General features: G+C 35.3%; 2 protein-coding genes across 7 annotated transcripts in view; one reads left to right on the top strand and one right to left on the bottom strand.

Moving 5' to 3' along the window:
- LOC127871816 (serine/threonine-protein kinase MRCK alpha-like) overlaps nucleotides 1-8937 on the top strand; it is an 85610-nt gene extending 76673 nt beyond the window's left edge. For 4 of the 6 annotated variants that reach the window (XM_052415022.1, XM_052415023.1, XM_052415021.1 and 1 more), the window contains one exon: nucleotides 2443-8937. In XM_052415022.1, the coding sequence (XP_052270982.1) occupies nucleotides 2443-2586 (144 nt within the window). In that variant the 3' untranslated portion in view covers nucleotides 2587-8937. The remainder of the gene's footprint in view (nucleotides 1-2442) is intronic. The other 2 variants (XM_052415025.1, XM_052415024.1) reach the window with 1 other exon arrangement.
- A 6256-nt stretch (nucleotides 8938-15193) lies between these two features.
- LOC127871811 (uncharacterized) lies at nucleotides 15194-25453 on the bottom strand. Its single transcript, XM_052415013.1, has 2 exons — nucleotides 24166-25453; nucleotides 15194-22250 (listed from the first exon to the last, which is right to left on the bottom strand). Exon 2 carries the CDS (start codon nucleotides 21669-21671, stop codon nucleotides 20091-20093), a length of 1581 nt encoding a protein of 526 aa, XP_052270973.1. The 5' UTR covers nucleotides 21672-22250; nucleotides 24166-25453; the 3' UTR covers nucleotides 15194-20090.
- Between the last annotated feature and the right edge of the window lie 466 nt (nucleotides 25454-25919).

Genomic DNA, 25919 nt, shown 5'->3' with positions numbered 1-25919 from the left:
GGTCAAAGTTATATCTTTGTTACGATTGCTTCATTTTCATTTCAACTGAAAGGTACAATTTGTTGTTGATTCATTGTTATTGTTATATATACTGACCATGTCACTGACGCAAAATATTACATGCACGCTCTATTTTGGAGCACACATTCTGAAGGTTTTCATCCTTATTTAAATTAATTATAAAAAAAAATCAAAGAATATGTAACATAATTTGAGATGACCTCTCTAACCGCTCCAAATTGCAAGGTTAATGTTTATCATCACAAAGTTGACCGATATTACAGCCCTTAAAAAACTAGCCAGTCTTCCAAAGAAACAAGACAATTATTTATCTGTTAAAACTATTAAATAGTTTTAACAGTTAAAGTAACATACCCCATTAAAAAATACATAGTAAAAATATGTTATTGCAACATCAAATACGACTTAAATTGTAGGGAATAGATTTATTGGAAAACTGACACTTATGAAACAAGTTGTTGAGCTATGATAATTATATCAAACTCTCGTTCCCATCTCTAGGTTTTCAATGTAATTCTTCACAGATAAGTGCTTTTTTTATGTCATTAAATATTATTGCTTACAAATCCATGTATAATGTTTTCAATAGTCTTTACTACTTTTGATAGTTAGAAAAAACGTTCACCGCCAGTATTTGAACCCGTGTCATTTTGTAATGTAACAGAATAGGCTACCACTGCGCCATGCAGACTATTTTGGTTAGCCATGAAACATAACCTCAGGACTAAACGTTATGTATTTAAATCAGTGTATAAAACAGTTATGCAAATTATTTACTCCATCTTTTCAATAATCAAAGAGCAGACAGATCTGTTGGGAACTAATTTCTACAAATGAAAACAGACATATACATAAACTTCAAGCCAATCAGAAAACAAGGTAGCATTGGGGTGAGTTTACCACCATCCTGGCATTTTTCAAACCGCAAAAATGCCATGTGACTGTGAGACTTGTTTTTGATTTTCAACTCAATAGTCTGTTGGAAGTATGCCTTAAAATAAAAAGATCCTTTGTAGCATTTCTTATATCCCTGCAAACAAGTAACTCTGTTGGTGGATTGGTGGCTCTGTTGGTTCACATATGGTGTTAAAAGATTGTGAAGCAAACTACGTCCACATTGCTCAAGCAAGATTGATTTGAAATTTAATGTACATGTACAAGGCAATTTTCAGTCTTTATGATCCTAGCATTTCTGAGCTATATAACCTTGAACTTGGCCATTTTAATGGCAGAAGCATAAACTCTTCTATGTTGGTATGAAAAAATAACTTCAAAATTTCTCATGCAATATTTGAATAGCAACAAATATGTCACCATGAAGAGTAGATTTACAAAAACACATTATCATTATCATTGATCCACTTATTCCTGACTAATGTGCCGTTGAAATTTCCCATTTGAATTGTTGCTATTTTTTGTCTTAATATATCTTTGTGGAGCAAAGTACCTCTCCATTTGTCAAGCGAATGCATTCTAGCATAATTATATAATCACCATGAATTGTACATGATGCAATTTTCACATGCACTGATTCACTTATTTCTAAGTTATGTGCCCTTGACTGTGCCATGGACATGGCTGCCGTCCATAGGGCTATATGTTTTTGGAATGAACTTCTCCATTTCTCAAGCCATTTTATTGAATCTTAAAATATATCATCAGAATGAAGTATACATTGCCAAGACACAATTTTTACATGAGGTGATCCATGTATTTCTTATTTATATGGCTGCAATTTTAGCTATTGGCACAGCCTTTCTGTATGTGGGGGTATTATTCACTTTTGTTACAAAGCTTTAATTTGCATTGGTCAGTGTGAAATGTTTTTTCTGTGTGTGATGGTAAAAGGCCTTCTGTTGTCATTTCTGTACTGTGATGTGAGGAGCACAGTCAGCTGTGCCCATGTGGTGAATAGAGTGTTTGGGATACCTGAACGTAATTAGTGTGACCTACTTGTGTATGTTATTCATTTACATGTGTCATTATTGTATTAACATACTGCATTACTACAATAAAAATAATGCTCATTTATGTTATTCTGATAAATCATTTCATAACTTAAGCTACTTTTTCAAAGTAATGCCTATGGACTATTACTCTGAGATTTTACAATGATACAATATATGTGTCTGTTTATGTGGAAATACTGATTATCATTAACAATAATGTTTTAATTCATTAAACCCTCATATGATATTTGTATCATCAGTACATCCAATGTCTGGTTTTACAAATATGACTTTATTGATCAAATTTAAATTCATTATGTTTCATAATTTGTAATCATGAAAGTTACCTTGTACTGTTCATATTGAAGTATGCACTTGAGTTGCTTACCGCAAAAAAAGAAAAGAAAAAACACATTCTTGCATCCAAAACATGTGACTGTTTTTTTAACCCCCCCTGCGTGGTTCATTGCAGGACAGCGAGGGGAGCATGAGGGCAGCGAGGGCCTCCCTGGACTCCAACAGCAGTGACGGGGGCAGCTCCCTAGGGTCCCTTGTGCGCCAGTTCAGCGCCCCTGATGACCCAGATAGCGCTCGGGATGAATGGTCCCACCTGTGACTCCAGACTGCCAGAATGTCACGTCAATGGGGAATGAACTCAGTTTTACACTTGGATGACTGAGTGGATCAGTTCATTTTGGTACTTTCGGATCACATGTTAAGATTAAAAATAATGTGACACGGGGGATCTGTTCATTCTGTCACGTGCGGTCATAAGTTATGAGAACTGCATTGGTCACTGCAGTCTGATACCTCTGCCATACTTTAAACAAAGATCTGACTGTATTTAATTATTGTAGCATCGTTGGCTTTTGAATGTAATAGTATTGTTTTCATCCGGGCAGCACAGTCACAGACTGATGTCACTACTGTTTCTTGGTATTTACAGGGCTAAAAATCTCCTTTTCTTCATATGAAACATCCCTATTATGAAATGAACAATGTGGCTCTTTGAATGCAATATTTGACCTGCATCATGCAAAAATGTGTGATATGGTTATCTCCTGACCATACTGTGCAAACCGACCTAGAGCAACGGTGACCGCATCAGTTATAAGACTCATTTTGGCATGATGCTGGTCATATCAAGACTAGTTTGAGCAAGTCAGTTTATCAGATGTGTATTCCAGTTGTTGTGTGCGCTTTTTATAAGAAAACTTAAATTTGAACAATTCTTCACAGAATAAAATACTATGATTTAAACGTAAAAGTATATAAGGATATCAATTTTAATGAATAAATTATTTCTTATGTTCATACTGATCCAATGTTGTAATGAGCAATTTAAAGTTTAACTAGATTGTTGTGATTATATGGAACCCAGTATGTAATCCATTAACAAGAATAAGAAGTGATTTGTTGTGTGACAACTGTCAATGTTGATCTTGTGTAGTCAAAACCTGGGTTACTCTTAGGCTTCATCATTCCCATACTCAGTAATAAACAAAAATGTAATGTGAACAAGTTGTCATTGTAAAAAAATATTTATACACCTACTAATCTTTCCACTCTGTGTACAATCCCCCTTGGTAAGAAATATGTGAGATTCCAGACAAACAAGTTAAGTGCACATATTTTTGTCAATTCTAATTTGCTAAAACCTCATTTTATTATGTCAGCTGCTCATGTCTTTTATCAAATTGTTGTATCTGTGCAAAATGACATGTGTTAAAAGCTCAGAATTTTATTCATCCTTTCGTCATTATTTGGGTAAATAATTTATGGAGTTGTTGTTATTTTTAATTATTAAATCGATGTTGGAATAAGAAGGAACATTTTACTTTGCACTTCAAAAGTCTACTTTAGAAAAGGTGTAATTAAAAAGAAGTTCAGGCTGAACATATATCATCTTGGTTATTAGTTATTACTTAAATTGTGTCTAACATGAAAATGTCAGCTTATGACTATAATTCTTTAAATCAGCTGGATTTTGCATTGAACATTGTTAAATATGCTGTGGTTTAATTTGTGAGTATTCTTTGTCACAGCCTTTTAAAATGAGGTAATGTAAACAAGTAATAATTAAAACAACTTATTTGTGCACAGTTTTAGATGTTCAATAAATAGAGAGAAACAGTTCAGTGCTGTTTATGTGAAGGAAAAAGTTGAGTACCATTATCATCCCTCACCATAACATAAGTGTCTATTTACTGTAAGCTGCCATTTTGAGCTGTCATTAAGTATGTTGGTTGCATACAAACTGTATTCATTTGTGTTGTGATGCAAGATCTTGTATTTGGCCAGTATTTATATAATTGTTTCACACACTCATGTGTAATTTAACCAATGTAGAGAGCTTACAGTCCTGGTTTCTGAATCTTCAACCTGTGCTATGTGAAAGCAACAATATGCATCATGGTTTTATGGTCAGGCAGTTTATTTGGCAATTTTTTAAAGCAGCGTTGATGCTGTTTCATCAAATCAATTGAATATGTGTGTTAAACGTGTTTGTTAAACATGTTTGTATGCCCCCTCCCCCCTATTGAAGAAGGCATCAATCAGCAGTTGCACTGTCCATCTTTCACTCTGTCTCTCTGTGCGAAGTGTCTTGTCTAAGCCATATCTTATGACATATTTTGCTCTCAAATGTCTACCACCATAAAATAATTCATTGAAACGCCCACCTGTGACTAAAAACAGCTTTAACATATATGTATAAGCCAAACATTTGCCATATATTGATGATAAAAACTGCGAACAAATGCAATCCATCTTAAGACAATGGGTCATGTTTAACCCTTAGCTCCATATTTCAAAGGTCAAGGTTGCATTTATAGATCAAAAGGTCAGACTTGGCATCAAAACAGCTTGTTGGGATTTTAATTTTATACTTTGTCATGCTACATGTATATTAAAAAACTTACCACTTATAACCTTCATGAGGAAAATGGGTTTGGGTGGAAAACTTGTCTCTCCTTCAAGGTGGAAGGTCAAATTTGGCTGCCGCCATAAAGTCGGGGCTCGAAGTTTGTCATTCAACATGCAATTTAAAAATAAATTCCAAAATGACTACTATAAGGAGAAGTGAGGGTTTTGTTTATCACTGTTTAATTATCTTAAAGGTCAAGATCACACCAATAATAGTTCAAAGGTCTAATTTGGCTGTACAGAACTTGCTTGTGACAGAAGCAGAGTCTTAAGGCAAATATGTGGAATGGGGTTGGGGGGTGCATTGGTGCCCTTTGGCCACATGTCTTTTTTTATGAGAAATTATTTGGTAGAAAGAAACGATACAAGGGAAAGAGTTATTTATCTGAAAAGGCCTGTTGCGCTAAATAAGAACCAAAATAAAATGAAGCTCTGCTCCATAATCCTTTACACATTGTGTTAAGAATTTTGCAAGAGTTGAGTGTAGAAATATTTTATCTGCTTAATATCGGTATGTTAGATAGGATAGTTTAACACTTAAACCATGATTGGCTTTCTTGTTATTTGTGCTAGTGTCTGTGCTACAAAAATCATCCATACATTTTTATGCCTCGGGGAAAGTGGCATATAGAAGTTGAACTGTCCGTCTTTCAGTCAGTCTGTCCATCCGTCCGAAAACTTTAACATTGCCCATAACTTTTGCAATATTGAAGATAACAATCTTGATATTTGGCATGCATGTGTATATCATGGAGCAGCATATTTCGAGGGGTGAAAGGTCAAGGTCAGCCTTCAAGCTCAAAGGTCAAATATATGGCTTCATAGCGGCGCAGTAGGGGGCATTGTGTTTCTGACAAACACATCTCTTGTTTAATTATACCAGAGGTCTTGCATGTATTGGCAAAAAAACTACTAAACTTTACAGCCTCAGTCGCATTGTAAAATATATTGGCCAATGAATGTGATTTTAAACAGAAATCTGCAATTTCATTGGTTAATATATTTGTATTGTCTACAAGTTCAAGGAGTTAACATCCGTGCTTCTTACTTTCAATTGGTGTGCTGTCCAAGTATGGTGGAGTGACTCTGGTCATTTTGTTATTTGATTTTTGTCTTCGAGTAAAGTGCCAATTATGTTAGTTGAAGACCTTTCTAAAGTTTATGCTTTTTTTTTTGATTTTGTTACAAAAGTAGGAGTTTGTAAACCATTTATAGAAATAACATGTTTTCTATTTGTTGTTTTTTGACGTTTTTAATCGTTGGAAAGAAGTTGTACAGGGTCACCTTAACAGTTATTTTCTATTGTCTCCTATAGTCATAACCATGTGATCATCAGTAGTTGAGCAGACATAGTTACAAATAATGATACTGTAGGATCACATAATGTTGTGCAAGACAGTCTTTCTGCCTGTCAGTATCATTGGGTATCTCCCCTTATAATTTCTTCTCTGTTGCTTTGCCAACCATTATTGTTATGGAATATGTATGTATAATGTGCAATGCTGCACATGTTGGTTTTGAAAGCACGTGTTTGTTACCATTTCCTTGGTGCTTAATATTGTGAGCCTTTATATATTTAATAGTTTGTTGAAATTTCTGTATACTGATATGTACATATAGTATATAGATTGTATTAAATGTTTTAGAGCATTTTATGGTCATTTTACCCTGTAAATAATAAATATCTCAGTTCTATAATGCTGTCACTGCGCACATGTCTATTCTAAACTTGTATACCTATCATATGAGCTTGTGATATGAAGCTTAAAATCTTGATCTTGAGAAAAGCAAACTGACTATACACAGCATCTTTTGAGAAGAGCACTTATTCGATGTAGCTAACATTAATTGAATAATCTTTTCATAATGTCTCTAAAGCTTGCATGATTGTGTAGAGTTTCTTGGTTATGTGTCAATCAACTATGTAATCCTTAAAGTAGTTTTTACAGTCATAGTTCTAATTTAGGTTATTATTAGCATGTGCTTAATATTTCAACTAATGGACCTTTTTTGTCTAGAAGGTTACATTCCACTTCATTATTGCAGGTTGTCTTCCCATGTTTTGTGATTACATGTATAACTTGTTTGTGATTGTTGCAGGTCTGTTCAGAAACAGCTATGTTACTTCTAATTAATACATTTATTTAGTTGTACAATTTCCTAGTTTTGTCTTAGACCACTGTTCCACGCCTTTGAATTTTAGAAGAAAAAATCAAAACTTATTTTAAGATTATTTGGAGTTAAACAGTTCGTAACTATTACAGACACCTTTAACACATTTATGCCTAGCGTCTAGAAAAAAGGCCTTGGAAAGCAGCGTAGGCCTAGATGAGACGCTGCCTGATGCAGTGTCTCATCTGGGTCTACGCTGCTTGCTTAAAGGAATTTCTGTAAGAAATATTCTAAATATAGAAATAAATATACTTCACATCCCTAATTTTGGAAATAAATTGATCCTAATTAGAAGGATGGGATAGTCCACTAGGCATAAATGGGTTAATATAGGCACTAAACACTGTGTTTGCATCTGCTTGAAATACACACAGAGGAAACTGAATTTATAGTTTGAACATTAACAAAATAAGTCATAGATGAAATATATTACATATGATGGGGTTTTGACTGTTAACTTAAAGAAAAGTTTGATACGGTATACAAGTAAACCTCTGCAAAACATGTGCATTGCATCTTTTATGTAAACTACTTAAGTGAAGGTTAATGTCAATGTATTCACAAAGAATGTATGCAAGCTATTGTTATTAAAGCATAAACGGTAGTTATGGTCGTCAACATTTTTCATTATGAATGGTTGTATTAGGATTCCCTTGTAAGGTATCTTATCTTGAAACTCTGCACCCTGTATTGTAGTCACGTTATTCTAATATTGTCAGTATTTATTACTTATTTGTTAACATACAATGTAACTTCTTGTGATGAATCAATTGCATTTCACTTTTGTGTACATTATATGTTATAACCAAATGTCGTATCTACGTGTAACAACCTGTGTAAACTTAGTATATGTGTTTATTCTAAATTGTAGTATTAATACGTAGATTGCAAGATATTTGTACCATTTTTATTGATCCAAATTTTATTGAATATTGTTCATGAATTATTAAGCTTTAACTTAATTAATTTGTTAATATGTAAGATATGTAAATACTTATTGCTTTGTAAAACATGGTTGCTATTTTAATGCAATGTGGCGGCTTGCTATATAAGTTGCTTTGGACAACACCGATTCCGTGGTTTGTGATATAGAACCAACACTGCAAGGATCAAATCTTTAAAAAAAATTACATTTATATTAAATGGGCAAATAATTTTGATGATTTGAAAATTTTGGGCGAAATAAAAGTGTAAGTGCCTTATTGAAGGCAAAATGCTGTAAAGCATTAAAAGGCTAATCAATGTGCAAAACTAGAAGCGCGAAAAAGGACAACTGAGAAATAGTGAACAGTACCATATTAAGCATTTTAAACATTTGACTGACTTTATGCTGTTTTGGTCATATATAGCACACCACGATATTGGCGATTCCGGTATGAGCATTTTAGATAGATGTATTCCAATTAACCTCTGTATTCAAATGATTGTTAAAGCATGGTACTGCTGTTTCTTTATTAAAGCTTTCTTTGTTGTGGAGCCAATTTAAATTTCGAATGATAAATTATAGATTCTAATTTAACTTTAAATTCTAATTTAATTTCTTTAAACATGTTCTGTCATTTTTGACATTTACAAATATTTAATTCATTGTCATGGCATGTTTTATTCCAGCAAACATGACATAACAAACTTCAGCCAAATAATACAACAAAGGTCAGCGAAATAAATATCGATTTTTAATTGTAAAATAGCTTCGATGCACCATATTTGTATGGAACAATGCAATACAGATTGTTATATGTAAGCAAGTTGGACGGGCGGTGTGTGTACAGTATTTGTATCGTGTTGACAGCTGTCGCTGCTTAAATTGTGACACTATCCCACTGTGGAGTATCAACCATAGGATTATTAATAAACTCATTAAATCCAACACGTTTTGACTCTTCATTTTGCGACAGCCTTCGTTCGCTAAGTTGTAGACATTTTTGTTGTTTGCCCATAACCATGTTCTTATATTTAGGTATTCAGGATGCAGGATCACGTGACTTTGTGAGAAACGGTAAATGGTGCTTTTTTCGAATAACTTATTAAAAAAATTTCTTAAGAATTTCAACTAGTTCATAAAAGACAGATTTTTATGCTGCTTATGGCAATGTGTAATACATCCGAATTACTTTCTTTAATAAGCATGAGTTTTTGTTAAAAAATTATGTGTGTACTGCATTCATTTATGCGGTAATGCTTCACGCAACGTGAAATTTGGTCACCGATTTCAGACGTATTGAAGGATTTATTCTTATACCGTAATGTATCGGCACAAAGTGCAAGAAAAATTGTCTTATGCACTAAAGATTTCTGTAATACCCCCGTCAAACCGGACTGGCGTCCTTACTGCGTCTTACGGCGACCCAGGTCGCAGTGAGGACGCCATAGACGCCGGAGGGACGCAGTAAGGCCGTATTGAGGACGCCGAAAATTGCTCATGACGCGAGCCCACGGCGACCACTTTGAACATGTTCAAAGTGGTCGCCGAAGTCCGGCGTTTTTACGGCGTTCTGTTAAGGACGCAATAGTCGTAGTAGGGACGTGGTAGGGTCGCTGTAAGGTCGCCATGGACGTAGTGTGGTCGCCGCTCAATCCCACAGAAAATGATCATTGACTGCAAGGCGACCGTACGGCGACTTTAGTACGTCCTTTGTACGTCTATTGCGTCATCAGAACGACTATGGCGTCCTTACTGTGACTTCATTGCGTCCTTACGGCGTCTATTGCGACCCTACTACGACTACGGCATTCCTACTGCGTTCCTACTGCGACCCCAGTGCGTTTTTAGGGACGTATTAAGAACGCCGTGATGACGCGCAGAATGCCATAAACCAGCAGGACGAGGGTGTGACAGGGAAGGCGAAAAACAGCATTTTTACCGAAAAAGTCATTGGCATCCTTGCTACGACAATCAGAAATTTCCAGAAACACAGTCTTAGGTCGCTGTAAGGACGCCAGTCCGGTGTGACGGGGCTATAAATAAATTTCAATAACTTAAGATATTTGCAAAAATAAATTTGCTAACGGTGGGTTTACTTTCTGCCAAGCCCGCGTGGAAACCCCGTTGATTCTGCACCCTGGTATTGTATTTGTACCTTCAAACCTGAGTTAATACTCTTCCCCTACATACTTGTGTATGCGCGGTTCGACTTAACAGCGGAAAGGGCCTGATTTTTTATTTTCAACTTTTTAAAACATTTAATCAGTATTGTATTATAATATCTCAGTAAAATATGTTCATACCGAAATGTCCAAATTCAATCAGTATTACCGGTAATTACTTTATGAAGGTTTTACTGGTCCAGGGCCGAACACAATGGAGATGTCCATTCGGCAAGTTTCGTAGGACAGTCTGTATAAACCACGTGACATTCACTACGGTCTATCATCAGTTATCACTACAGTATATACCATCATGAAAATTGATGAGCAACCTGCTGACCTTACCTTTCAGTTAAATAGTAGTCGAGCCGATTTCTTGCCATCATCTTTTAATACGACACTCCGCCCACCCGTAACTGTTTAAATATCGGGTCGTATCATTGGATAACGTGCTGTGTAAGCTTGGGCAAGGATACAAATGCATCAAGTATTATTCATGAAATGGACGCTTTACTAGCCTGACTGCCCCCCTCCCACCAGCTCGATCAAAAGAAACGCGAGCGATGTTCTGCAAACGTGAGTTACCCCTGAGTATGGACATTCTTTTATTGATATGATTCGCATTTTTACCACTATTCGATTTTATAAAAAACAAACAAATATTGATGAACATGTTGGACCCCTCAATATGATCTGCAAGTGTCATTGCTATTGCACTATTCGCACCTAATTTGCATTGACTCCATATCTTTTCGAAGAATGCACATTATTTATTGAATCTGCAAGGCGACAATGTTTTTGGGAATGCAGCAACTTTGTATATAGAAGAAAATCGTTTGATGTAGTTAGCGATTTACGTTGATCGACATTTGCACGACACACAGGCAAAAACATCGATTTGCTTTTAAAAACACTACCATGTCAAAACTTATGAAGGTTCTCACGTTTTCAAATGGGTTGTAAAATGTTTGTTTCTGTACATTTAAGGATGAATAATCTGCGCTTAATCGCACTTCGTGGTCCGATTTTTAAACGAATGTGTACCTTGTTAAAAGAAAACCTACTTACCTTGTTGAATAATCCGTGAATTTTTAAAACTTCAGGTCCTTAGCGCCACTTCGAAAGTAGCATTGGTTCGTTTATTATTGCATCTCATAAAAGAGGTGGCGACCGTTATTAACGGCCGTCTATGGGCGAACTTGCTTGTTTTCATGCGACGCAAATTTTCATCAAGAATTTGCTTCTTCCATATAAACTTTTTAAGCAACATTTTAGTGTTACCACATTTTATTTTATTATGTTTTTTTTATATACAAAGGTAGTTTAAAAAAGACAATATCTTCTTAAAATTGTAGAGATTCGTCTGTTGTAGCATATACGTGTCATGGAAAATACAGCAAGTATTGTCATTTATGTCGGACTTAAGATTTTAACATGATTAGGACCCGATACAAGATAATATTGAACCGATAATATACTTAGTCTTCACTGACAATTATTTACTATTACAGTTCATATAACAATTTTACTTGTGCAAAAGCAATCATTTTACATATAATGAATAATTTATCAATAATTGCTTAAGGACAAATGCTGCAGTTTTAATGACAATTTTGTTATACCTAGAAATTGATAATTTTTGTATTAAGCTAGAACCATATATTGTGCATAGAAAAGTAAAATAAAAATCATGGGTCGACGGTGTTGTTAATTTTTTATTCGCATTTGAACAACACGTCCTATTTCAGCATATTTTTTAACAAATAAGGTAATAACATAAACAATTCAGTAAATTAAAGAGAAAACTGCTCAAAACAACCTCAATTTCTCTCAAAATATATTTTAATTATTGTTCAATTTGACTGCAAATTCATTTTAAAAACAACATCGATCGAATGGTGAATGGTTTTTTATTAGTCTTTAACAACAACAAAAACAAAAGAATTTTACATATGAAAATAAATAAAATGCACACAAGTAATTTTTATTTTTACATGCCTTCCCACACCTAGATTTTGTCAAAATTTAAGTTAATGGTTTATGAGTTATAACTTTATAAAAATATATGCAGAAAAACATAGGTCTCCGGAGTCGTTTGTTCACAACTGCAGTGGTACTGCATGAAGTAAAATACAATTTAAAACAACATCAGGTAAAACACATACTAGTACCTGTATTGCTATATGCCAATGAAAAAGTTGATTTTAATGTAAATAAAATCACACATTTTGTGCAGCAAGATCAGAAAAAGTAAGTTAATATAGCATCCAACCGAAAATAAGATGTATACCGTACATTTAAAGGGGCATATCGGCGATATTAATTGTAATTCTTGATATGATGGCTTGACCAATATATTGCGGTATGCCAATGCAAACGATTTAAATGTAAATGTAAACACAAATTATGTGTAGCAAGATCAGTAAAATTAGGATTATATACCCCCCCCCCCCAAAAAAAAAAAAAAAGATGTATAGAATACATTTAAAAGGGAATATACATATTATTTAATTGTAATTCTTGGCATGACTTGATCAATGTATTGCTGTATGCCAATGCATATGTAGATTTAAATTTAAATAGAAACACAAATGATTATTAATATGTATTAAGATCATTAAAGTTAGATTAATTACGTTTCCAACTTCAAACAAGACGTACACAATACACTTAAAGGGGGAATATCAACGGTATTAGTTGTAATTCTTGACATGACCAATTCATGGCATTCCATTTGTATGCAAACATATATTGATAAGCAGTAACAGATTATTAAAATTGCTATGAACATATATATGCAAAACATTTTTATGTTCACAGTTCTTGTTCGAAAAAAACATAATCCAACACAAGTATTGCATTTTAATGAACACTCGTATATACTTCAAAAAATAGCATGTGAAAGAGATATTGCAGTAGACGATTATGACGTATATGTTAAACACTTATTCGCTTCCTACATGAACTTCGTTATCTATGATAAGTTTTTGAAATTATAATAATCTAAAGTCGTTGACTGTATGTAATGTAATAATACTGAAATAAGTCTTGCTTTTTTAAATCTACATTGACTCACATTTTCTAAAGAAATGAATACATTTGAAGGACGCGCGCGGAAGTTTACATTATATTTATTACACATAGAATGTGTTTGCTAGTTTGTTAGAACCATCTTTTCCTGATATAAAAAATGAAATAAAAATCGTGGGTGACTGGTGTGACTAGTGTTGTTATTTTGTATATAACTAAATGGTGTTTCCTATTCCATAATACGAGCCTTATTAAGTTCCCCTATGCTACACGTGGTTGCATGTCGCGTCTTAAGAAGTTCAACGTGCCACAAAAATAGAAAGAAACATTTAACAATATCAATTTTTCTTTTAATCAGTTGCTCAATATTTCTGTTAATTAATTGCTAACCAAAAATAAACAGAATGATTTTTATAATCAAATTGGTCCGAGAGAAAAAAATAATGTGAACAAAAATCAATAGTATTCGTATATCTGCACGTGCGGCAAGATGCAACCCCACCAGCACATGGTGTAAACGGCGTGGATAAATGATTTTAATTCATCAGGTAGTCTATGCTGTAAATTATCTCAAACAACACTTTGTGGAAGTTGACATCTTAAGCCGTTGTCTGAGAAATTAAAATTATTAAAGTGTTCCGATTTATTTTCAATAATAAAATGACATGTATATCGAAATTTTGATTATTATTTATATGTGTTTTTATTAGGGATGGCATCGAATACCTAATATCGGTATTCGAATGTTCGCAAATTCATTCAATCGAATATTCGAATATTCGCATAAAACGGCTGGATTGATTTTTCCTTGTTATGTGTTAATTTCCATTGGTTTGTAAGTTATATCCGTTTGCTAAATACGAGGCTGTTTATTAACGTTGCTATCGAATAATTGTATCGCTGTCGACTAATACTATGACCGATACTGTGATCGGGCACAAATAGAATGAAAAACATCGTGTCATAGAATTTTATTTCTTAATGATTCCACAGATTTGTAGCAGACCGCGCATATGTAAAACTAAGTTTACACACATTACACGTTGCGGTCTTCTTATCCACAAACCGTGTAAAGTATTCCATACTGCAGAAAGGGCTGGTGGCATTTTCAGATTTGAATTATGATTCCTTGATGATTGTTTAATTTATATCATCTGTTACTTTTGAGTAATTAACATATTTAAATGTCTGTTCAAACTGTGATCACAAAAACTAAATTATTATTCGCCAGTAAATTGAAGCCCTTAATTGGTACCTAATTGACAAACAACAGTTCGGGCCCTTTCTTATAGTAAGTATATTGCATTGCGCGATTTGAGTAATTCATACATTTTAATGGCTGTACATACTGTGATCACAAAACTTAATTATTATTCGCCAGTCAATTGAAACCATTAATTGGCACCCCATTGGCAAACAACAGTCGGGGCCTTTCTTAGAGCGTGTATATTGCATTGCGCAATCAACACTGATACGTTATCAGTTTGGCACGAAGAACGTCACGTCAAACATGTTACTCCCAGGTGATTTCGGTTGCTTTTTAGTAAGCGGTTCGCAGGTCATTAAATATTGGTGAAATTACGTTTGGAAAAAAATGCGAATATCATTTTTATTATTCGAATGCTGACCATTCAATCGAATATTCGAATATTCGAATAATTTTGCCATCCCTAGTTTTTATGATATGTTTCAAACATATGATGATCCAATTTGCTTTATTCTACTGTAAGCTATCCGTTTTAAACAAGTATTGCTTGCAACACAAAGATTTTCAATGGTAAGGGTGTATCGGCTTTTTTCCGTAAGCGTTTAGGACACAAGTGTCCCCCGTTCAGTTTCCTCGCGACGTTTCGCAACAATTCAATTAAATTTCCGATAGAAAGCTTTTATAGCAAGAAGCTCTCTCTCATTCACTTGCTCATTCGCTCCCTCGCTCATTTGTGAACAATCTACAGATATGATCATAGACGTGTTAAGCATAAAACTAGAAAACAACAATTAAGGGCGAATAATATTTTACCAATTTAATATAACACAAAAATGTCTACACGTAAATAAGTTAAAAAAATGAAATTAAAATAATATATAAAGTCTAAATATTGTCTGATCACTCATCGTCAGCTGGTATCAAGGAGAGCGAGAAGAGAAACGTCAACGGCGTCTTCAACGGCAGTTCCCCTTTACAGACCGTCGCCATCGTCCCAGATGTCATCCAAGGCCGCGTAGATCGCATCGGTGATGGCTCTGTTTTCCACGGTGTCGCTTTCTACACCGAAGGCCCCTGATCGATGATTATTGTCCAGTTGAGCAAGGAGTGAGTCGACATAATTCGCCTTGCGCTCAGCGTCTGATGTGTGATCCTCATAGTCGCTGTCCGAGTCCGTGTCCGACCACACGCACCCGTTCAATGCGAGCTCCTCAGGCGTGGGGGGTTCGGCGGCTACAAAACCGAAACTTGTACCCGGCTGAACGTTTTGCCACCCCGGGTCCTTTGTCCAGTCGTAGTCTGTTTTTGGTTCCGAGTCGTCAACGGCTTCATCGATATCTTTTCTACTACTGGACGTCTTGAATCTTGCTTTTGTTTTGCGGAAAACTCTTTTCCACCACCGTTTTTTCTCTGGTCCTTTAAGTCATTTACGTCTTTTTCTTGGTGGACGATTACTTCAGTCGTACTTGGAGCCTTAATTTCTGTCTGAACAAGGTCAATGTTGTGCAATAATGCTTCATCATCATTTTGTAACACATTATTCGCCCGATCAGACACTTTACTCTCACTCTCGTTGAGTGATACAGCTTTTCGGAAAGGCATGATTTTCCGAAGCTTATGCTTTAGCTTTTTACCAAAGCTCTTCTTTGCAGTGTTCTCCTTTTGGTTAAACTGTTTTGCTTTCTTCAATTTCTTTTCGTTTGTCTTGTCTGTTGCAATGTCCGTTTTCTTGTCAGTTTTTATGTCCGTTGTCTTCGCCTTTTTCATTTTCTCAACTTTCTTCTGCTTTGTTTTTTGTGTCTCTGTACCATCTGTTTATGTTTCATTTTCCGACCTAATTAATTCGTGTGATTTTGATTTTTCTAAAACTTCTGTATTGTCAATATCCTCATTCACCGTTTTCGCACTGGCTTTTTCGTCAGGTGGCGTAGTACAACTACGACTGTCATTCGACAGCATGATACTTTCGTTTGGTTTAGGTTTTGTATTCTTGATATAATACTGAATCCAGGCTCCCGCTTTGGCTTTAAACAAATCTCCGACAGAGAATTGTATATAAAACTGAAATCACTCGCCATTGGAATCTGAAGCTCAGGTCTGCAGTTGTTAGAGGTCGAACAATAACCGTCTTCCAATTCTTCCACGACAATATCATTCTCGTTAGAACACACGTGCGTGGTGCGTCTGCATTTGCGCGTGTTCAATTGAGGGAAATTCATTCTCATCCATTTGAAAACGTTGTCTGGATGGCTTGTTGTTTCAGTAAACGCCGCTCGGCTCTCAGGATGTGACGCCAGGCCTTGAGTGGCTTCGATCATTTTCAGAAAAAGGACTCGATTTGATCCAACCTTTGTTGAATATCGCATTCGGAACCAAGTCAGAAGCTTCAACCTCATGCTTGTAAGGTCTTTATTGTCCTCGTCAAAATAGCACTCATAGTGGTTCAACAGCTGGTTTCTGACTGACTTTTCCATGTTCTCAAATTCTTTTAAAACAACCTTTCTGTAACTGTCCCCCCACTTCCTCAATGCATTGAAGGCATGTTTCTTTCCCTCGTGCACATTCTGTTTCTCCGATAAAAAAGGTTTGTCGATGTAATCCAAAATGTAATCGTCAACCAAATCTTAAACAGACTCAATTTTTTGTGACATACGTTTCAAAATGCCATAAATGTTGGGCAAGAAAGTCAAGCGGATTTGAGAAATTTCTGTCATACATTTTCTATTTAGCAGTTCCATTCGCTTTACAGCTGCAATATCTTTATTTCTTAGAAATCGCTTCATACATACTTGATAACACGCTTTCTACATATTTATCAAACGCATTAAATATTTCCTCTTTCTTATTCGTATAGCATTCTTTCAAATACTGTAGATCTGTGTACTTGGATTTCTCGAAAAATGTTGGACACACTGCTTCAATCTGTTTGTACAGTATTGTACTTATAATTAAATTGTTTTCAATTTCATATTTGACCTTTGCTACTTTGGCTCTTAATCGCCGTTCAATAAAGAGGTACATGTGATGAAATTTTATCAAATTCTTGTCATATTGTTTCATAATTCTGTTCAAATCCACGTGTTTTGTTTTTAAACAAAACTTTCGATCCTTTTCCTCGTTTTCCATGCACCGTTCTATCTTCTGTATCAGTAACCAGACCTGTCTAGACGTTTGCATTATGACTTGTTCAAATGCAATATCGATTTCATCATCTTTAAGAAGTAATTGTTTTTCTTTGCTAAGCATTTTCCGCTCAAAGCCAGCAAGTTTGCTGGTTTGTTCATGCAGCATATACCTTCGGTTAAAAAGATTGCGATATTCGCGGATATGCAAAGTCTTGAATTGTGTCCTTACACGCATACCCGACATTTTTTTTTCATCATCCTTTTTCTTTCTGATACAAAATGTATCGTTGATGAATACTGTGTCAATGATTGGTTTGAATGTTCTTCAATGCGTTTTAACAACTGATCAGTTAAAACGTTCCGTTTCGATCTTTTCTTGCAGTTGAAGCCATGCGTCTACTTTCCGATATACTTGATGTTTCATATTTCCCAATGCTTCCCCAATTCCACATGCATGTTTGCAACTTGTGTATTTCGTAACGCATTCGACAGCTCCATTCTTAACTGTTGTCATGGTAGTTAACAGTTTATTGTCCGATTTACCTGTACTTTTAAAGCCACTTTTTGTTTTCTGTTCCCGTTTGAATGCAATCTCTTCCCTTTTATACTCTTTCATATCGTTTTTATGCATTCGCTGCAATGACTGCAATTCTTTTTTTCTGGGAAAGATGTATTACTGTTAGGAAATTTAATAATCTTATGTACTTTGGGTCGTTCGGATTAAACACGTCTGTGGCAACGTTTGTTTTTAAAAGATGATTGCACGATTTACTTGTTCTTTCTGAGCCACTTGTTTTCTGTTCATTTTTAAACGTTTTCTCTTCCCATTTATACTCTTTCATATGCTGCTTGTGTATCCATTTCATGAACTGCAACTCTTGTTTCTGTACATGATGTTTTATTGTTAAGAAATTTAATAATCTTTTGTACTCTGGGTAGTTGGGATTAAACACGTCTGTGGTTGCATCTGTTGTTGAAGAATGCTTGCTCGATTTAACTGTACTCTTTAAGCCATGTTTGGTTTTCTGTTCCCTTTTAAACTCTTTCTCTTCCCTCTTATACTCTTTGATATGCTTTTTGTGCATCCATTGCATTAACTGCAATTCATGTTTCTCGGAATAATGTATTATTGTTAAGAAATTTAATAACCTTCTGTATTCTGGGTCATTTGGATTAAACAAGTCTTTCGTGGTTCCTTTTATTAAAGAATTCTTGTTCGATATATTTGCACTTATTTAGTCACTTGGGCATGCATTTAAGTCACTTTGACGTGCAATTGATCTATTTATTGCGCCTGCTTTTAACATATGCTTGCACGATTTACTTGTACCTTTTATGCCACTTGGACAAACATTTAAGTCACTCTGGCACGCGTCTTTCTTCATTCTCAATCGATTAAGAAGTTTCGTTATTGTTGCTTTTGCGTTTTTCGATTGTTTCTGCTCTTTGTTTTCCTCACTCTTTTGATGTTCTTGAAGAGTCGGGCTACTTTCGTTCTTCATGTTTTGGATACATTCATTTTGATAAGCCTTCTTTGATTTTCCCTTGTCTGATATCCGTTTTTTAATTTTTTGTTTATTTTGTTTCTGCGTTTTTCCGTTTCCTTCCTGTTCCTTTTCATATTAACAGTGGTCTTGGGCCTACGTTTAAGTATGGTTCCGACTTCTTTAAACATTTTCTTTTCTTTCTTTTCTTTTAAACGCTTCTTTTGAATAACCTCTTTATGTTTTGCAATTTCCTTTATATGTTTAGAATATTCCTTCTCGAATTTTTGCTCATCCCTTGTGTACTCTTTCATCTCTTTATTATGTGCCCGTTTCATTGACAGAAATTCTTGCTTTTAGCAACGACGTATTATTGTTAAGAAATTTAACAATCTTTTGTAATGAGGATCCTTAGGATTAAACCTGTCTGTCGTTGCTTCTGTTACCAAATTCTTGCCCGATGTATTTGTACTGTTAAAGCCACTCGGGCATGCATTTAAGCCACTTTGGCATGCATTTAATGCATTCTGGGAAGAGGGATCTTTTTTACTTTTCAATCGATTAAGGAGTTTTGTTATCGTTACATTTGAGCTTTTCGTCGCTTGTTTTTTTCTCTCTTCTTAAAGCATTATTTTGATATATTCTTTGAAGAGCCGGGCTATCTTTGTTCTTCATTCGTTGAACAAATCCATTTTTAGAATCTTTATTTGATTTTCCATTGCTTGATTTATGCTCTTCAGACAGTTTGGTATTGGATGTCTTATTTGCCTTTTCGTTCTTTTTCTTTTTCAGAACATCAATGGACTGTAGCTTACTTTTAAGTATATTGCAACCTTTGATAATCTTGTCCATCTTGTCTTTTATCCTGTTTTTCATCTTGGTTTTCTCTTGTTTTAAAAGGTCTTTAAACAGGTTTTTCATTTTTCCAATAGCCTGTCTTCGTTTTGAATTTTTCTTTTTTAAACCTTTTCTGTTCCAATTAATACGCGTTCTCTTCCCTTTTATACTCGTGCATATGCTGTTTATGCATCCGTTTCATTGACTGCAATTCTTGTTTCTGTAAACGATATATCATTATTAAGGAATCTAATTATCTTCTGTACTCTGGGTCGATTTGATTGAACTTGTCTGTGGCGGCGTTTATTTGTTTCGTTCCTTGTCTTTGAATACTTATATTGTCATATGTGGATTTTGCCTTGTATAATAGGGTAGAGCTATCTTTCGCTTGTCCCAAGTCTTTGTTCATTACAGTGTTAATGGCGTGGGCACTCTCTCGAGCCGTTCCCCAATATTCACTGCTTCCTTTCTTTATCAATGGAACACGGGTTGATCTCCTTTCAAGCGAGTGTGGCCCGTTTACTTCAGAACGTGGTTTCATGTATCTAACGTTTGGTCCAATATGACGCCAACTCGAAATGGGTCCGGGTATTTGCGTTTTGTATACACACTTAGGTTTCTCGTCCAAATCTGATGAAAGGCATTCATCTTTTTCCGAATCAATGTCATCGTCTTCATTTGAAGATGAGGTGCTATAGCACATTTCATTGTTTTCGTCATCGTCTTCATTTGGAGATGAGGTGCTATAGCACATTTCATTTTGTTCGTCACCAATCACTTGTCGTTTCGATGACAAAGGAACGGTCATGCACATTTCCTTCGGCTTGTTTATGACATTAGCTCCCGTCGATTGATCACAAACAGGTGTTTGCAACAGATTCATCCATTCCTTGAATTTTCTCTTTCTGGTTTCATCATCTCTGTATCTCATTTCTTTGGCAGCCTTTCGGGTATTTAGTTTTTTGTTCATGAGCTCTCGAGTATTATCATCGCATCGTAAAATATCCATAAACAACTCAACGTTAGTTCTGATTTTTAACCCCATACATTCGTCCAAAATAATGTGTGCTTCCTCATTTACAACGAATAGTTTTTCAAACTGCTTTTTAGTTTCAGTTTCTTCATTAACCAAGGCCTTTTTACTTTTGCACGCTGTTTCAACAATCTCAAGTGTGCCATGTAACAATTCAATTGAGACTATTATGTTCCTTAACAATTGTCTCAAAGGTTCACCATCAACGCTAGGATGTTGTCTCGACTCTTCGTTTTGAAGTTGACTCTTCAATGGTGAAACTACTGTGTATAACCCAAACGCCGAGCAGACATCGATATGGTTTGTAATCCACAATTCATAATTAATACAATATCTATTCACAAGGCGCCTAGCTCGCGTGAAGGCAGTGATTTGTCTCTGAACAACATTTAACATTCGTCGATACATTACTTTATACAGAATCTCGAAGTTTTCCATCTGAAGAAAATCGTCTTTGGCGTTCTCAAAAGCCTCTAGAAAATGACCCCGAAACACTCGAATATCTTCAGTCATTGCCAAGAGATCTGCAGTGAATGCTTTATTGTGGATTTTGTCACATCTTTCTTCAGCCAAAGGTCTGTGAATGCAAACGTCTTTTGCAATTGCATCGATGGCTTTCTTCTGATGAATAATATGTTTGGGTTTGGGCTCAACATTTATAAAAAGTGTTCGGCCAACCTTTTCAGCCTTTAATTCTCTTTCGACAGTTGGGGCCCCATGAACGAATGGTTTCACTTCAATCAGAGTTGGCTTTTTGCGCAACGGAATTGTTTTGTCGGTTGATGAAGCGTCTGCTTTCATTTTTTCTGTTTCCTGGTTTAAAGTTTTGTCAAGCTCTGCTGTCTCAGTTGGCAACTTTGGAAGAGGTCGAGGAACAACACCGGTTGTCTGAGCTTTATGTGGTTGGATGGAGTTTGATTTAAGGTCTTCAGTCGGTATTGGTATCGGAGGAACAGGTCTTGGTACAAAGGTTTTTTTCTTACTTTTAGCGATTTTCGTTGAATTCACCTTTGCCTTTTCGTTCTTTGTTTTTCTTTATTTAGCGCTGTGAGAATGTCTATTTTCTTAACCTCATTTCCGATCGTTTCCCGTTTATGTGTGTCTGCTCTTTGAAGCGCAGCAGCTTTTGTGTTATCTGATTTTGTTTCCTCTTCCAGCTGAACAACTTCTGTCTTAATACTCTCAATTTCTCTTTCCATTTTGCTTTGCTGAAGCTCTTTTTCAACTTGTTGTAGCTTATTGAGCAAAGTCTCACGGGTTGTTTGCTGTCGTCTCTCTTTCAGATATTTACAAAGACGCACCACATACTGACTATGTTTATCTTTGACAACAAAGTCTTTCTCATGGTCCGAAGAAAATGGACGAAATCTCGTGAACCAACTGAAAGCAAGATTGTGTTTCTGATCCGCTTCTCCAAGAGCGAGAGAAAACATGTATCGCGCATAATGGCGCCATTCATGCAATAACATGTGCATCATTATAAATAAAAAAACTCATGCACGAAGTACTTTGATTTCCATTGAATTTTCCGCTTAATAATATTCAATCAACAGTCATATGACATTAAAAAAGGATAGTTTGTCCACGAAACCATGAAACTACACCAGTTAAAAAATATGCACGACCATAATTGTGCCTGGGACTCTAGTCCAGGTCCATCTTAAGTAACATTGGTGCATTTGGTGTGTATACTAGTATATTGTAGCGAAATGGTATTATTACTGTTTAATATAATTACGACAATGTTTGCAAACATGTATTCTTGTTTAAAAAGGGATAAACATTTAGCATTAACATATGTATTCAAACGTTTTTAACTTAAGACTAAAATATAGATAAACACGCGGTTTCGTGAATAAATAATCACATTAGAGGCCACTAACTACCAGGATAAAGAAAAAACAACATAAATCACCTAACTAATTGATCATGTGAATAGCTTTCACATTTTATAATCACTGAATTTATAAAATCAACTATATCTTAGTATTTTGTTTCGAAAATAGGAACATATATTAACGTAATGTATGTGTTGAAAATTTAGCTTTCAATGTGATTTTTTAATATATATAAAATCATATAATATATTTAACATGTAATAAAACGTATGTACACCATGTAATAAGTGTAATATCATACAAATAATACAACTTTTTAAAAACTTATTTTTATTTGAATGCAAAACGATGATAGCAGACACGATTTTCATGCCTGTAATATTGCGTGTTAGTAGTTAACTATCTGCACGATGCACATGCTTTAAGTGTAACCTTGACCTTTGATGAAGGATGACGGTTGGTATGCATGGAATGCAGTCTCGACATGGGGAACATTAGTGGTATATTATATTAAACTTGCATATTCAATGATGAAGTAACAGTCCGGACAAGTTGTTTTAGGGTCAAATTAAACATTTGGCCTTTAAGTGTGGTCTTGAACTTTAAGGTATGGAGACGGTTGATAACATGTCACGCAGTCTCAATATGGTGGAATTGTGTGGTATGTAACAACAGCATTATTAATGATGACGTTACAGCACGGACAAGCTGTAATTTGGAGAAATTTATCCTTTGACCGCTAAGATTGACCATGACCTCTGTTTTAAGGAGACGTATTTTTCGCCCCACACAATGTCTTCTAATAGTGGTCATTTGCGGAACTTATTTTAAATTGCAAGATGTGTGGTGAATATACAGTCTGGAAAAGCTGTTGTATGACACATTTTGACCTTTTGCCTCTTAGTCTTAGTGTGGCATTGAACTCTGAGGTATTACAAGCGACGTTCTTTGATGGTGAACACGTGTATTAAGATATTTATAATTACACGATGAATGACGAAGTAACAGTTCGGTTGCACGTTCGCACGAATATATATTCGGACATTGTGACTGCTTTATCGAACTTGACAAACATGTTCAATGGTGACAGCAGCTAATGTTAAAAATAGACATGAAGAGCAATAAGAGTGACAACAATTGGTTATGTGTGTCCGCTTAAGGGCTTTATTTAATTACGAACGAAATGAAATGAAGAATTTATAATATCATGGTGAATGACGAATATTCTTAGACCCGGCGACATTGACTGAGTAAACACAAGAGATTGTTGAGGAAAGATGATGTTATGTCAGGGCAGCATTGAAGGAGCATGGTAAAGAACGGATAAGTGCATACATTTTGATAGGCGATTGAACCAGTGAATGACTTCAATAACAAATAAATAAATAAATAAATACATAAATAAAAGAGTATGAGTGAGGATGGTTTATAAAATGTTTCAAAGTGTGAGTACTCACCGAGCTTGAACCGGAATACCGGAATATCATCGACGATGTCTGCCATAAAATCTCTGTCAGGGTTTAAAAATTCTATCATCCTCTGACGGTTGAACTCAAACATCTGAACAGTAGAGTTTCAACGGGTCAATTACAAAACATGTTGTGTGTTATTGTATGTATACAATTACAATGTATATACTATGTCATTTTACATACACGCCCTATTTCACAAGCCATATATTGTTTTTCTTTAAGTTCGACAAATCATTAGAGTTATATATCGGATGAAACATGAAACACACATATTGATAAAATCAAATCCAGATATATCTTATAAGGCATAACACGCTTCCAAACTCAAAGATACCAATACGTAATTTAAAGAAAAAAACATGTTTTTTTTGTATGGAATCCAATCGCGTTGTGATTGGTTACTAGTATTTTATGGAAAATGAAATAAAAACAAGAAATGTGTTTGTCGGAAACACCATGTCCCCTTCTGTGCCGCTTTGATTTTTTTGACCTTTGACCTTGAAGGATGACCTTGACCTTGACCTTTCACAACTCAAAATGTGCAGCTCCAAGAGATACACATGCATGCCAAATATGAAGTTGCTATCTCCAATATTGCAAAAGTTATGGCAAAATGTTAAAGTTGGAGCAAACCAACAGACAGACCAACAGACAGGGCAAAAACAATATGTCCCCCACTATAGTGGTGGGGACATAATAAAAATAATTATATCATAAACAATGTTTCGTTTGTTTCCTTCAATGCAATTAGCGACATCGATATCTTTTGAACCATTTTCAGGCGACAGTAACTACTGATACGGAGTTTGCTTAGTATAAACTGAAAATTAATCAATAAAAATATTTACCTGATTAATGTCATCTCCGGTGGATGCATATAAAACCTCGAGGGTCGGATATCCGAGGCACCACAGATCAGTTCCAGATTTCGCTCGCACAGCTCTTCGCGGAATTTTTCGATCTTAGACAAGTAGGATTTGTCTATATCTGCTTGATAAATTGTTGGCCGCTTTTCCCACATTTGGTGATTGATGTAATACGAAGATTTTCGTTTGCCCAAACGGTTGTATTGGTCTTTTACGTGACCTGTGACAGTCTCCAGGTCAAAATGTTTGGAAGGCGGCGCACGAAAGGCTGACATTTTTATAGCCAATTTGGAAACGCGCTCGTCGCTGTCTTCAGTAGACATTTTATGTGAACATTTCAAAATGCATTTGAAGATTTTGATAGCACGGTAAAAATCGCTTCCTTTCGCTTGCGAATTCGCTTTAAAAATAACGTTGTCGTCAACGTTGTTGCTATTGTGCCACACGCATGCGCGAACGACGTTAAATAACGTCACATGAAGAACGTCAAGTAGCCGTGCGCGATTTTAATTAGCATTCTTATATGTAAGTGTTTTGTGATAAGACAAACTTTTAACCGTTTGAATTTTAGTCCGCAACAAGTATAAATATTTTAATGCACACATTTCTCACACGTTCATTTTCGGAAATCGCACAAAGCCAATAACGTCACTTTAAACATGTTTGGCACGCGCCAACGACGTCAAATGACTTCACGTGACGAACTTCAACTAGCCGTGCGCGATTTCAAATAGCTTTCTTTTAAGTAATGTTTTTTTATAAGACAAACTTTTAACCGTTTTAATTTTAGTCCGTCAACAAGATAGTATTAATAGTGTCATGCACATGTTTCTCACACGTTTAGTTTTGGAAAACGCGCTAAAAATGACGTCA

Source organism: Dreissena polymorpha, chromosome 3 (genome assembly GCF_020536995.1).
Source record: "Dreissena polymorpha isolate Duluth1 chromosome 3, UMN_Dpol_1.0, whole genome shotgun sequence".
Lineage (NCBI taxonomy): Eukaryota > Metazoa > Mollusca > Bivalvia > Myida > Dreissenidae > Dreissena > Dreissena polymorpha.
Note: the sequence above shows the minus strand (reverse complement) of the source record. Positions and strands in the feature narration are given on the sequence as shown.